The 14,519-nt window shown below is 58.8% G+C and overlaps 1 protein-coding gene across 1 annotated transcript in view; it reads right to left on the bottom strand.

The window, feature by feature from the left end:
- SHANK3 (SH3 and multiple ankyrin repeat domains 3) overlaps positions 1 to 8,623 on the bottom strand; it is a 388,749-nt gene extending 380,126 nt beyond the window's left edge. The window contains exon 1 of the mRNA XM_082481020.1: positions 8,494 to 8,623. Coding sequence (XP_082337146.1) covers positions 8,494 to 8,541 — 48 coding nt within the window. The 5' untranslated portion in view covers positions 8,542 to 8,623. The remainder of the gene's footprint in view (positions 1 to 8,493) is intronic.
- Between the last annotated feature and the right edge of the window lie 5,896 nt (positions 8,624 to 14,519).

Raw genomic sequence — 14,519 nt, 5'->3', positions numbered from 1 at the left:
CACAGCCCCCATCACCGTGACTCCCACCAGCCACCCAGAAGGGACTCATCCTCATAGGGAAGCTTAGGAGGAGTGAGTTAGATGAATGGACAGTAAGGTGGATAGAAAACTGGTTGCAAGACAAAGCTCAAAGGGTTGTGGTTAGGGGCGCAGAGTCTAATTGGAGGTCAGTGATGACTGGTGTTCCCCAGGGGTCAGTACTGGGTCCAGTCCTGTTCAATATATTCATCAACGACTTGGATGAGGGGATAGAGCACACCCTCAGCAAGTTTGCTGATGATACAAGGCTGGGAGGGGTGGCTGACACACCAGAAGGCTGTGCCTCCATACAGAGAGACCTGGACAGGCTGGAGAGTTGGGCGGAGAGGAATCTTACGAAATTCAATAAGGGCAAGTGTAGGGTGCTGCACCTGGGGAGGAATAACCCCATGCAGCAGTACAGGTTGGGGGCTGACCTGCTGGTGAGTAGCTCTGTAGAAAGAGACCTGGGAGTGCTGGTGGACAACAGGATGACCATGAGCCAGAAATGTGCCCTTGTGACCAAGAAGACCAATGGCATCCTGGGGGGCATCAAGAGGAGTGTGGCCAGCAGGTCAAGGGAGGTCATCCCCCCCCTCTACTCTGCTCTGGTGAGGCTGCATCTGGAGTACTGTGTCCAGTTCTGGGCTCCCCAGCTCAAGAAGGACAGGGAACTGCTGGAGAGGGTGCAGCATAGGGTTACCAAGATGATTAGGGGACTAGAACACCTCTCTTATGAAGAAAGACTGAGGGAATTGGGTCTCTTTAGTCTGGAAAAAAGATGGTTGAGGGGGGACCTGATCCATGCTTATAAATACTTAAAGGGTGGGTGCCAAGAGGATGGGGACAGGCTCTTTTTGGTGGTGCCCAGTGACAGGACAAGAGGTAACGGGCACAAACTTGAGTATAGGAAGTTCCACCTAAACATGAGGAGGAACTTCTTTACCTTGAGGGTGGCAGAGCACTGGAACAGGCTGTCCAGGGAGGTGGTGGAGTCTCCATCTCTGGAGACATTCAAAACCCGCCTGGACACGTTCCTGTGCAACCTGCTCTAAGGTGGCCCTGCTCTGGCAGGGGGGTTGGACTAGATGATCTCCAGAAGTCCCTTCCAACCCTATGATTCTATGATTCATCCTGGCAGCAAAGCGTGGACCTGCCCCGGGCTGACCCCATCCCCAGCGCAGCGACACCCAGAGCCCCCAGAGCTCTCCCACGGAGGGCTCAGCGCGCAGCGCACACACCAGAGCCAGCACGGAGAGTCTGGGCACAGTGCCCTGGGGCAGAGGACAGGTTGTCCCAGCTTCTGGGGCCTGCTCCACTTCTTTGATCAACTGTACCACCACCACCAATGCCTACAGTTCATCCCGGTGGCCCTGTCTCACATCTGCAACCCATGACCCTCCCACCTCCACATCTGCACCAGCGTATCTGGAGGGCCTCCCTGGTTTCTTCCCCATCTGCCAGGGTGGACTTGTGAGGGAGGCTGGACACGAGCAGGACAAGCCAGTGTGACTCAGGAGAGCTCAGCACCCTGCCTGTCTCTGGATTTTAGAGCGAAAGTCGTATCTGGCACTGTAAACTGTTCATCCTGCAGTTGCTGGCGTGCTGCCCACTGTAAGGTCCCCAATACCCCTGCTCAGAGGCAATCAGCACCCAGTGCGAGATTGGGCTGCAGGCTCCAGCAGTACCCCCATCAGGTGAGGAGCTGGGGCTGTCTGCCAGGGGTTTCCCAAACCCGCTCCTACTTGGACAACAGGATGCAGTGGTGCTCTTGTGACGAGGGTTTGGGAGGGGGAGGACGGCTGACCTGTGCTTCCACCCCAGAGACCTCTCTCAGTCAGAGACGTCATGTGCACACACACGGAGTGGTGGCAGGCACAGATATCGTTAGCTCCAGCATAGAGCAGAGACGCAAGCAGTTGCCACCACAGGCTCCTATTTCTGCCAGTCCCCTGGCCAGTGAGGGCTAATTAAAGCCAGGAGGGCCCTCCCTGCCCAGCAGGTCAAGCTTCTGCTCCCAGGCAGGGACAGGCCAGTGACTGCCCTGCCAAGAACAGATGGGATGCTGCGCTGAGCCCTGCAGGACTGCACACGGGACCATGTCCAGTCCATCCCTGGCTAGGATTCAAGGCTTTAATCTACGTGACAATCCTCAAACAGAAATAGCCCCCAAACCACTGAGAGCTGGAGAGATTTACGGTATGGCCTGGATCTGTCCAGGAAATGACTAATGGTTCTTCCCTCGTCCCTCCCACCCTCAGGCCAAGGGACTGCCCAAGGCAGGCAACAGCGAGAGCCCAACTGTGCCAGGGCGGCTGGCCCCAGGCAACAATTCCAGCTGGAGCAGCATCTGCTGCAAATGCCCCACACCTGCAGTGCAGGCAAGACAGGTGGGGAAGGATGTATCCACAGACCTGGAGGTTTGGGGTCACAGAGGGAATCTAACAGGTCCTGGAGCACGAGCACCGCAAGTCCATTGCAGTAGCCCCAAAACAGAAATCATGGCTTGATCATGACAAACAACGAGATCAGCCCAGGAGCAATCAGGCTCCTCCTTTCCTCCGATCCACACCTGCACCCCCGGGCTGGAGAGCTGCAGGTCCTGTCTGCCCACTGCTGCTTCACAGAGGGAGGGAGCAAGAAGCTGCAGTGTCCCCTGCACCATGTGCTGCTGCTGCCCATGGTCTCACAGCGTCGCCCTGGCATGGGTCAAGCCTTTGAGCCCGGACGGGAGGACATGGTGCCAGTACAGTTTCAGTCATCCCCAACCAGTCCCTTTTGAAGGTGTGGCAAAACATCCTTTCCCAGCAGCAAAGCAAGCCAAAACCATGCCTGTCCCACAGCAGCTCTCCTGCTGTGTCTCCCTGGGGTCTGAGAGCAGGTCTCCCGTGGGGCAGTGGGGCGACAGGAGGCGAGATCGGTGGTATGGGAAAGCCTCCCGCCATGGAGCACATGGCGTACCCCATCCTGCACCTGTCCAGGCCCCAGGTAGTGGCGCATCAAAACTGCAGCTGTGCAGAGCACGTGCCAGGGCCGAGCAGGTCCCAGGGCTCAGGTGAAGGGATGCAGGCTCTGAAGCAGACAAGGCCACCCAGCAAAAGTGAGGGCAGCAGGGAACAGGCTGGGCTCTGAGGCTTTGAGTCAGGGACACCAGGGACGATGTGGGGCTGGTGAGGGGAACAAGTGGATGAAATGGCCGTGAGTCACAAACAGCCGGAGCCGCCAGCTGAGGTGTCTCACAGCACAAGAGACAAAGGAGTAAGAGTGGTCCAGAAGGGAGATGCTGTCGTGGTTTAACCCCAGCCAGCAACTAGGACCACGCAGCCGAACACTCACTCCCCCCCAGCAGGGTAGGGAGAAGAGGGAGAAAAAGGAGGGGAAAACAAAAAAACCCAACCATGTGGGTTGAAATAAAGACAGTTGAATAGAGCAGTAATGGAAGAGAAAAATAATAGTAATGGCAAAAGAATATACAAAATAAAGTGATGCAACACAATTGGTGTCACCTGCCGATGATCGGTTGCCCACCCCAGCCCACCCCAAGCGACGATCACAGACTCCTGCCCCCTGGCGAACCCCCATTCATATACTGAACACGATGTCTGTGGTATGGAATATTCCTTCGGCCAGCTTGTCCTGTCTACGCTCCCTCTCAGCTTCCACGGGAAGCTGAAAAAGTCCTTGACTTACTATAAGCATTACTCAGCAACAAGTAAAACAATGTGTTATCAACATCATTGTCATACTAAATCCAAAACACAGCAGCTACTAGGAAGAAAATTAATTCTATCCCAATGGAAAGCAGGACAACAGCAAAAATATCTGTGGCACAGAGGGCCAGAGCAGGGAGGACGGCAGGGCTGAGCTGGGAAGGCAGCAGTCATGGCCTGCACGTGGCAGAGGCACACTGAATGGCTCGAGGCCGAGAGAAGAAACCTGCAGCCACAGGAGTGTGGGTCTGTGGGTCCCAGTCTGCCGTCAGCAGTGTGCAGGGTCCCAGGGGACAAGCGAGGGTGGCACAGCGTCCAGGGAGGCTGGCACAGCCTATGGCCAGGCCCCAAGGAGGGCCCAGCACCCTGCGGCGAGGGGCCGAGGGCAGGACAGGGACTACGCACACCCTTGGCAGGACCCATCGCAACCCACGCAGGACCCCGAGCGCCTGCGGTCTCAAATCTCAACAGCCGATGCCCCGGTGGAGGAAGCAGGGCAGAGGGAAGCTGGGTCCATAGGGAGACGCTGTGGACGTGCCCGCCGCCCGGCAAGGCTGGGAAACGGGCCGACAAAGGGCCATGCCAGAAGTGCCAGGCCTGGGATCGCTCCCTGAGGCTGCGACGGGCAGAGCCTCGCCAGACACGGCGGCGCGGGGGACTGGCTCTGCCTGCCGCTCGGTCAGGCCCGGAAGCAGCGGAAGGCTGGGCGCAAAGCGAGCTGTCACCGCTGCTCTTCAGCTGCCGCCACAGGCTCGGCACTGTGACTGGGCCTGATTTTTATTAGTGGCTTGGAAGAAGGGATTAAACAGCACCTTAATGAAATGCGGTGTGGAACTGGAAGGAGGCAAGTGAAAAGGCCCTAAAGAGATTAGAAACAAGAGCAGAAGGAACACGAAGTTCTGCTTGGAAAAATGCTCATCGTAAGGAGATAAATCATCAGAAATACAAGCGACACATGGTCTGACTGCATCCTGTGGGCACGCATCCACACAGAGGCAGGCAGACCCCGGAACAGATGGGACAACGGCGATACGCACTAGCGTACGCCCTCGCGTGCAGCAGAGCAGCCAGACCTCCCGCAGCTGGGGCAGGCGCCTACACCTGCACCTTCACGGAGATGGTGGGGACCTGCGAGCTGCAGGAGGGCTGGGGCAGCACAGAGGAACACTCTGGATGTGGATCCATCTGTCCCCAAGTGCTGGGGATGGGTCCTGAGCTCTGCCCATCACCTCTCCGGAGCCGTGTCCGTGTATGCCAAGGGGTATGTCTTGCTGGCAGCAAGCACCATTCTGCACAAGATCCCCCAAATGCTACAGCTTTCCTCCTGACACGCGCTGCCACAGAGGGGCCTGGCTCCCACCCGCCGACGCGCCGCCTGCCGCATGGGAATTCAAACGCAAGCAATGCCACCACCGTCCCTGCATGTTGCCTCAGCCAGCACCGCTTCAGCCACCCTCAGATCGCACCCCGCGGCGACAAACCCAGCACGCCGGGATCTATCCCTTAAATCAGTCCTGCAACCAGCACGTCCCAGCAGGCAGAGGCGGCTCTGGCTTGTGGCCTCTCAGGGACAAACCTCCCTCCACCCAGCGGCACCCATCAGAGCTGTGCCTGCCATTCGCTGCCTGCCGTTCTGTTCAACTACTGCCATTCACTGATTTTATTTCTTTCCTTTTTCTTTTTCTGTCTTTTTTCACTAGGGGGAGAAATTAAATGCTACAGAGGGTAATTGTCAGGATTGTTCTTGGTTTTTTTCCCCAGTCTTGTGGTACCTCATTAGTTCCCAATAATGTTTAAGACACAATTGTGAATGGTTGGAAAAATCCACTGGCCACCCCCACCCCCTGAACTCCGTTACAGACTTGCAGAGTCATTCACATTCATTTTCTCTTATTAAATCAACTTTTCTGCTGAGAAAAAAAATCACTTATCTTGAAAGAAGGTACAAGTTGAGTATCTTAGAAATTATAATCCAATGAGTCTTATTCTAACACCAGGAAAAACGGATGAAAAATCATCAAAGCAAGTTATAAAATCTTTCAAAAAGATTTTACAGTGACAGGAACAAATCAGTAATGCTTCCATCAAAGAAAGTCACGCCTCACTGGTCTAGCAGAGCATCCTGCACATGCCACCAGGAGCACCAATAACTGAAACCCAAACTAGAGCAGTTCCTTTGGATTTCCAAATACTCTGCCACAGCCCTCACGAGAGGTTGTGAAGTGTAGTGACCTTTACCTCTTACGCCATAAGGAAGAGGGCTCCCAGATGTCCTGCCCCACTCTCCACCACTCCCACTGTTACGGAGTCTAAGCCACCTTCCCTGCCATCCCTCACAAATCCCGCCATCAAGGGCAGCCCATGGGGATCATCCCACACTATACTGCTGAACACTGCTCTGGCACCTTCGGAGTCCTCCATCGGGGCTCCAGGCCCCCCCTAAGTTAAAGGTAGCACAGAACCATGGCCGTCACTCGGCATATCGCTGAACCACTCCTCCTCTAGAGGGAAGGCATCTGTCTGGCAGGACCCTGGGAAATGTGCAGTGCGTTTCCACCACCACTGTGGTGGTAGGACCCAGAAAGGTGCAACAGGTGAGACCCGAAGAGGACAAGCATGTCCAGGGCATGAGAAGATCAGGAAGAAGAAAGCAAGGCATGCCACAGCAGGGGCGCCAGCTGGAACTGCTCCTGAGACGGGGAAGGGGGCACCTTCCTGGGAAGGGGGAAGGTGCTGCCCCTGTGTCTGGTGGCAGGGTGAAGAACAGGTTGCTGCAGCCAACGGGAGCCCAGAAACGGGTGAAAAGACCTGTGGCCGTTGTCAGCATGGGCACCAGCTCCTGCAGCCTGGGATGAGAGCCCAGAGCTGAGTGGAGCTGGCGCCGGGTTGTGGGAGGTTGCTGTTTCCATCCTCGGGTACAGGGCTGCTGGCACTCCAGGTGCCACGTCCAAATTCCCCGTACCAAACTCCTTCCTCCAGGTCTCCTCTGGCTCTCTCTCTTCCTGGAAAGCTGTTTCAGACCCTTCTTTGCTGTGATGCTTAGAAATGGCCTAATTTCTAGCCCACACATTCACGGCTAGTTTACCCTACTCTTGCGTCAGCATTGTCTGTTAGCCTGTGCAGCTCTTCTCTCCTCCTTTGTTTATGTAAGTATTTATATACATATTACAGGCAGCAATTAGATCCGCACTCAGACTTCACTTTGCAGGCTAAACAAGTGCCACTTACATGGTCTGCTCGTGCATGGCAGACCCCTTCCCCAGGGGACAAGCTCGGAGGGACTGACAGACTCAGGAGGTACCTCGGTCACAGGTACCCGTTGCAGGTTGAATTCATAAGGACACAAAATAACGCACTTCCAAAGGAGTCTTGTGCGCATCTCGTGCCTTTCCAGGCTTCAAAACCCTTGTCACCCAGAGCGCTCATGGCAGGCAGGTCTCAGCTCCCGCCCCAGCAGCAGTCCCACAGACGCTAACAGTCTGCTTGGGAGCACTTGAAACGAAACAAGGATAATAGCAGCTGACACCTCGACAGCAACAGCAACGATCTTTCCAGAATCCAGGGAGATGTTACAAGTCTCAGCACGGGGGCAAAGCGGAGCTGCACACCTTCAGCATCTTCCTCTGCAGAGGTTGTTGGTCACAACCACCCTGAGAGGGTTAACCTGCACCCAGCCCCGCTGTCTTGCAGAAACCTCCAAGCACCAGTTCACCACAGTGAGCGATGCATCCTGCCTGGGTCGGGCAGTTTTCCCTGGCCAGATCAGGGTTAAATTCCCTCCCCTTTCCGGTGCTTTCGTTCCTGCTGCACACTGCCTGGAGCTTCACCTCTGCACTCACAGGCCCGGCAGTTCTGTGACTCCAGAAAGGGCTGGCCCGTGGAGAAGCAGGGTCTCCCGAGACACACAGCCATGGGAGCATCTGGCCCAGCACACCCCCAAGTGTGCCGGCCCAGCGAGGGCTGGCGCATGGGACACGGTGCAGGCAGCTGAAGGCAGCTGCGGTAGCAGGACCGCTGCTCTCCTGGGTGAGACAGCACAGAGCGACAGCTACTGCAGCACCGACTCAGCGCAGACCAGGTACCAGGGTTGTGCTGGTGTGCAGGAGAAGCACACGCACCCCAGCTCCCCCTCAGGGCTGCACACCGGCAGGGCACAAGCCACGGCAGGTCCCTGTGCTCCACAGCTCCTTGCACCGCACTGGTATTGTGGGTGGATACAGCAGCGTCACAAGCGGGGGACCAGGGGAGATCCGGCATCCTGCTGGGGTGTCGCTGCCCAGGCAGGTGCAGAGAGCAGCACATGGGGCTGTCGCTACTGGGATCACTGGGAACAGCCCCCTGTGCTGAGGCTGTTACGGTTGCAGCAGGAAGAGCTGTTGGCGTACTGCCTCTGCCTTGCTGCCGGTGAAAGGACCCACTAGGACAGACTTCATCTGACTTACTCCAGATCAGCACCCAAGCAGCTGCGCCGGGGACAGGGCTGCACGTCCACCCAGCACTGACCCTGCCCTGCCAGACCCTGAAGAGACGGCCGCAGAGCCCCAGGCCATGTCTGCCCCTCCAGAGAGTGGACCAGATGCCCGCTCCAGCGGCTCCCACAGCACCCCATGCTCCGCTCCCACAATGGCACGGAGCCTGACCCCAGCTCTGCATGGGGGTGCTGTGCAAGCTCCTCGTCTTGCCCGAGTCCTCCCAGGATCATGTTTAACAGCCCTGCTCCGAGCCCCCAGCCCTCCCACGCGGCTACACGGAGTCAAGCCCTCACCTCAAAGGATCGGGGAGCGTCCACTTTCGCTTGGCTGGCAATGCCCATGGGACAAGCAGAGCCGTCCTCTCGCAGAGGCCAGACGTTACTGATTTACCAGGGGCGGCTGCAGCTGCAGCTGGAACGCAGGGTCGATGGTTGCAAACACTGTGGAAGGCACGGTGGCCCCCGCGGGGGGGACAGGGAGCAGGAGGGACTGTGCTGCTCTGCTCCCACTGCGGGGCCTGAATTCGGTGCCCCGCACGGGGTGTGGGCAGTCTGGGGCTCCCACAGGCCAACTTCCCACCAACCCAGGGCTGGTCCTTGGGGTCCTGCCAGCTCCTTGCCCGCGGCTGCCAGGCAGGGCCCTGCCCAGAGCCAGGGCTCCACGATGCCGGATCCGTCCTCGTTGCTTATCTGGGCACAAGCAGGTCAGTTGGCCCCACTGTTTGCCATGGCTCCATCCCAGTCCCACGTGACAGGTAGCACAAAGCAGTCTGTTCCAGCCCAACTTTGTCCTTTGCCACCACTGCCCGTGTCCTCCAGAACCAACCCACGCAGGCAGGGGCAGGCACAGGACTGTGCTTACTGTGGTCCTGGACTGAGTGTCAGGACGCAAAGCTAACGAGAGGAGGGAGTGGGAGCAGTGCTCATTGATCAGCCTGCGTGCGGCCACAGTGTCCTGCAGCGCCTGACGGGTAATTCTCCTGCCAATTGATTTTCCCTCTCCCCATTTGCCAGGGTTAGTGGGCCACTGGGGATGAGCAGATGATTAAAGGGCAAGTCCCACAACGCACTGCTCTTGGGAGCAAACCCACTGCACCAGCACTCGGCTTTCCCAGGGCGACAGCGGAGCAGTGCTGACCCCGGTGAGGGGCAGAGGGATAAGGAGCAGCATCCTATGTCCACACAGCACAGGCCCAGGAACACCAGGGCTCATCTGTGTCTCTGAGCGTCCCGAAAAGAGGCAGGAGTACCCCTGAGCTCCCCCAGCACAGGGGGACAGCTGCAGTGCACGGCTGGTGGCAATTTGTAGGGAATCCTGTCTGCAGAGTTCTGGGGCAATAGTCTTTGGCACAGGGCTCCCGAGAGTTGTCCTTAATAGTTGTCCTGCAGTCCCACAGCCCTTCACCATCTGCCTATGTCCACTGAGCACTGCTGCAGGAGAGGAACCCGGTGCTTGGCCACCAGCAAGTGCAGTGCCACAATACCACAGGAGCCGATTCCCCACACGCCCAGCCCTGGGGCAGCCTGCTCGGCCAAAGCAAAGGCTTTTGGCTCACTCCTGCCACTGTCCCAGCTGGAGACGACTCTTCATGCCAACAGGACAAACAGTGGTAATCCCTGCCCTGAAACACGTATGCTTCCTGAGGGTCTGAGCCTTGTGTGGACTCCCAGCTGCCTACCTCCCGCAGGGTCGGGCATCCCCAGCTCCAGAACACAGCCGCGCCGCCTGCCCCATCCCTGCCCCACCACCCTGTGGGGCACGCAGGACTGCCCCACTTGTGAGAACAAGCCAGACCCCTCAGAGGTGGCCTGATGGGCCGCAGAGCTCCCTGCCAGCCCACACAGGGCAGAGCAGGAGCCAATAGCACCAGTCAGGACCCCCGCCCCCCCCGGTGCAGGAGCAGCCCCCACTGGCTGGTCCCAGCCAGGAGGAAGGAGCACAGGCCAGAAAACCCTCTCTCTGTCCCACAGTCCCCAATGGGGTACAATGTTATCTGGTGCCAGGCACTGGCCACACAGCCCTGAGGGCAGCTTGGGACAGCACGGCCACTGCCAGGCTCAGCCCTGCCCACTGCCTGGCCACACAGCCCCTTCCCTTGGCAAGCTGGGCAGGCAGGACAATGGTTTGGTGGGCAGGACAGCACATGCGTGCTGAGGCCACATGACACAGGCGTTTCTGTGGCAATGCTGGGATACGGTGGTTTGGTCCTTGCCCCCATCCCTGTGCACTTATGTCCACCCCTGGGCTGGACATGCAGACACACGGGCAGCCCACACTGCCAGCTGGCCCGGGGAGCTGGCCCGGGTTAAAACCAAGCCTATTTTGTCCTGATGGCTTTTAGCAGGAGCAGCTCACAGCTCTAGCTGTTCCTGTAAAGCAGAAGTGGCAATGAACAACGACGCAAGAGCAGGAATGAGGGGCTGGGGTGGAAAGTCGGTAATCCAGCCCTATCAGCCTGCACACACAGCCCTGGCCATATGTGTGGCCTCTTAAATCCAGGTTTCTGTCCCACACCCACCTCCCCCGGGGCTGCTGCGTGCACTCTGGCTGCTTCCCCACCCTCTCTGCGCCAGAGAGCTCCTGGTCTTGCACAGAACAGCTAACTCTCAGGCAATTCCAGGTTTGTAGCATCCCAGCCTCAATCCTTGGCCTCTGTGCATCCTTGACTGTTCCTCAGGAGAACATCTCTGGGGGGGACTCCAGGCTGCCACAGCACCAGCAAGACGCAAGCGGCTGCCCTGGACATGGTCAGCACCACTGGGACACTGCCCACGTCGGGACAGTCCCTCCTCGAGGCTCCCAGCCTGGGCTAACTCCGGTACCAATCCAGAGTGAAGAACCACTTCCCAGACATCCTCTTTCCCTCTCCAACTGACCCATGTCTCAGCTCTCCCCAAGCTCTTCTGCATCAGAGATGGGGCAAGTCCCCATTGGTTCCTGCCCCACAGCCCCCTGATGTGTCTGTCCCAGTTCCCAGCAAAGCATCAGTGACTGCAGTCCCTCCTCCCGGGCTGCCTTCACCCTTCCCATGCAGCACACGCTCTGAGTCAGCCCCACAGGCCACGCAGCACCCCAGCCTGTCCCCACAGGACCCCCTTCAGGGTGCACCTGGCTGAAGGGAGGAACAGAACCTGGGGAAGGGCAGAGGTGGCTGAAGACTTTGAAGCCTGCAGGACCTATTCCCCTGCGACACAGCTGGGATCCATGGGCTCCATGTGCTGTGGGGGCACCTCACAGCAGCTGGCACCACTAATGCAGGGCTCCAGGGATGTGGCGACTGCTGCTCTCGTGGGGAGGGTGTCCCCAGAGCCCCATCACCACGCAGGGCCTGTCCCAAGCCTGTCCCAACAGGGGTGTCTGCAAACAGCAGGTCCTTCCCTGCCGGGCATGGAGACCCAGGCAGGGACAGTGTACAGCCAGTGCAGCCCCAGGCCCTTGGGGTCTGCAGAGCCCACGGCCCGTGGGGCAGCTCAGCACCAAGAGCTGCCCATGCAGCCTTTCCCACCCCGGGAAGGCGTCTCCAGTGCAGGACCAGGGGATGGTTGCAATGAGAACAGCCTCACCGGGAGGCATCGGGTATCCTGGGGGCTTTGTGCACTCCCTCCGCAGTAACTCTGAGCACAATCGGTGCGTAGCCATAGGAACATCACTTAACACAGTCACCTTGGTAACCACAGCTACACGCTCTCACACAGCACGTGCGAGGCCCTGTGCACCCCAGTCGGGGTCCCCAGTCCTGCACCCACATTGCAGCCTGCCGCCTGCCCAGTCAGCAGGTCACGCTGCCATGCAGGACCTGCAGGGACAGGGACAGACCTCTCCTCATTGACAGCACCGCACCATTCACAGCACCACGAGAGCAGTTGAAAATCACCACCAAGACCAGAGCAGGGAATCAGACCCTTCCAGAGTCCCATGGACCAGCCTGGAGGTGTGCACTGGACAGACTGGCATCTCCTCCCATCCCACAAGTCACTGAACCCCCATCAGCTCCTCATGAGAAGCCAGAGCTTAAGGATGCCCCCCCACACACACTCCCAGCCCATCGATGCAGAGAAGAGCACGCATGGGTCAGATACAAGTGAGGACACAGTCAGGAGGAACAAGAGCCTGGAGCCTGCCCCACCGTGGACCCGCTGGCAGAAAGCACATCTGCTCCCTCCATCTCCGCACACCACCACTGGGCGCAACTGCAGGTAAGCACAGCCCAGGAAGGTGGCACAGCCCAAGGAGAAGTAAATCCAAGCATTAGGTTCCCACACCTCCCACCCTCATCTCAGCAAGCACCTCCATGTCCCTGCACGGTGGGCAGCGGGCACAGACCCACGGCAGCACAGCCAGGTGAACACCCAGCCCCTTGGTGTGTGCGGGATACCACGGTCTAGGCTGACCCAGCTTGCCATCCCGCACAGCCATAGGGCTGCACAGATGTCAGGACTGCCCTGTTGCAATCCTGCGCCGTTCCCCCACGCTCCCGGCTCCAGCTTAGAAGGAGCACGACACAGCAAGAAGCAACAAACCGTAGGACCTCCAGGAATTACATAATCCACAAAGCAACCTGGACAGCCCTGCTGCTGCCAGGACCTTCTGCCCCCTCATCATCGCCACCAGTGAGGTCCCGTCACCACCCTCTTGCTCAGTCCCTGCACCACCCCAGCACCCCGACTCTACAGGCGCCCGGCCTCCCCGCCAAAGGCCCCCAGGCCCCAGCAGCAGAGTGCAGGGTCCAGGGCTGCCAGTGTTGGCCCCGTGGCACAAGAGTGTGTACCTGACCTGTTCCCAGGGACTCGGTGCTGCCCGGTGCAGACACTATCCAGAGCTGGTGTCGGGGTGGCTGCCACCCCAGAAAAACATCCTGCCGCTGCAGGAGCCCCAAGGGCCCACTGACCAGCCAGCCTCAACACACCGCTCAGCTTCTCCCGCTTAGCCCTTAGGTAATAGGATAAGGCTGCCTCCATCTGTTTGTCTGGGACTGAGACGCTAATCGCCTCTCCGGCGTCCCTCCCCTCCCAGCACCCTGCCTCCAGCCCTGTCCCACCTTGCAGAGGCAGCACAGGGCAGAGCTGCTGCACCAGCAGGAGGTGGGGAAGAGGCAGCAGCTGCCAGCAGCCGCCCGGGCAGCCACAGTGGGGACAGAGCGGAGCAGGATTGAGCTGGGCTCCTGACTCAGCCACAGCCTCCCATGGGCACTGAGAGGCCTCCCCGTGTCCCACAGACTTGGGCTCCTGCTGGAGCAGGGAAGGACGGTCCTTCCCCTTCAGGGCTGGGAACAAATCCCTGCAACAGGGATTGCCTTCACCAAGCCCAGCTCCACAGGGCCCCGCTCCCACTGGGATCTGCTGTTCTGCTGCAGAACAAAGAGGACCAGGTCAGAGCGCCGTCTTCTGTGGAGGGGTCTGCTGCAAGTGTTCAGAAATGATGCTGCCACAGCAATCGGATTCGGGCCCTGCAAGTCATGGATGTGCTCTGGGACCAGGTAGGGCTGACTTCACTGAGCACACAAGCCAGTAGAACAGCTTGGATAAATGCCCACATCTCAGTACAAACACAATTCATCCCCACCGCACTTATTCCAAGGCTGCACCTGCCCTGAATTGGCAGCCGGTGCTGAGACCACTGGCACAGCCCTGCAGCCCAGCGGGGAAGCACCCCTGGCAGCACAGCAGCTCCTCAGCCCTCAACCGCCTGGCACAGCACAGCACGGCACGGCACGGCAACACCCCTGTACGGAAACACGCAGCGCAGCCCACGCAGAGCAGCCCACGCAGCACAGCCAGCCCCTGCACGGAAACACGCAGCACAGCCCACACGGCTCAGCCCACGCAGCGCAGCCAGCCCTGCACGGGCAGCCTGAGTTATCCGGAGGATTTACAAGGTGAAGTGGCAACACATTTCAGGGGTCCTGGAATGAAGCTGCAGGCTCTGAAAAGAGCCTGCTGAAGCCAGAAAAAGCACCCACTATTCTTGTGCATTAGCATTTTATGTTTCCTTTGTTCCATCTTCTGGTTTCCAAGCCTTCACCCTGAAGTTTGACATACGCTGCTTGCTGCACACCACAGCTCAGCCTGCCTGGTGCACAGGGAGTAGGGGCTGGCTGGGGCTGCGACTTTCTGAGCCCCAGTCCGACCAAGGTGTCCACATGGTGTGCACGTGCACGGGGGTCCCTCACTTCTCAGCTCGTCCCTGCCCTGGGGTGGGACATGGCAAACATCTGCAGTGAATGGGGTTGGCAGGTCACAGCCGGGGGACGGGGACAGAAGCTGGAGTCCTGCTCCCCTGCAAGTCCTGCACTGTTTGCACCAGCGCATGGCGAGCAGTA

This window comes from Vanellus vanellus (assembly GCF_965231255.1).
Source record: "Vanellus vanellus genome assembly, chromosome: 1".
Lineage (NCBI taxonomy): Eukaryota > Metazoa > Chordata > Aves > Charadriiformes > Charadriidae > Vanellus > Vanellus vanellus.
Note: the sequence above shows the minus strand (reverse complement) of the source record. Positions and strands in the feature narration are given on the sequence as shown.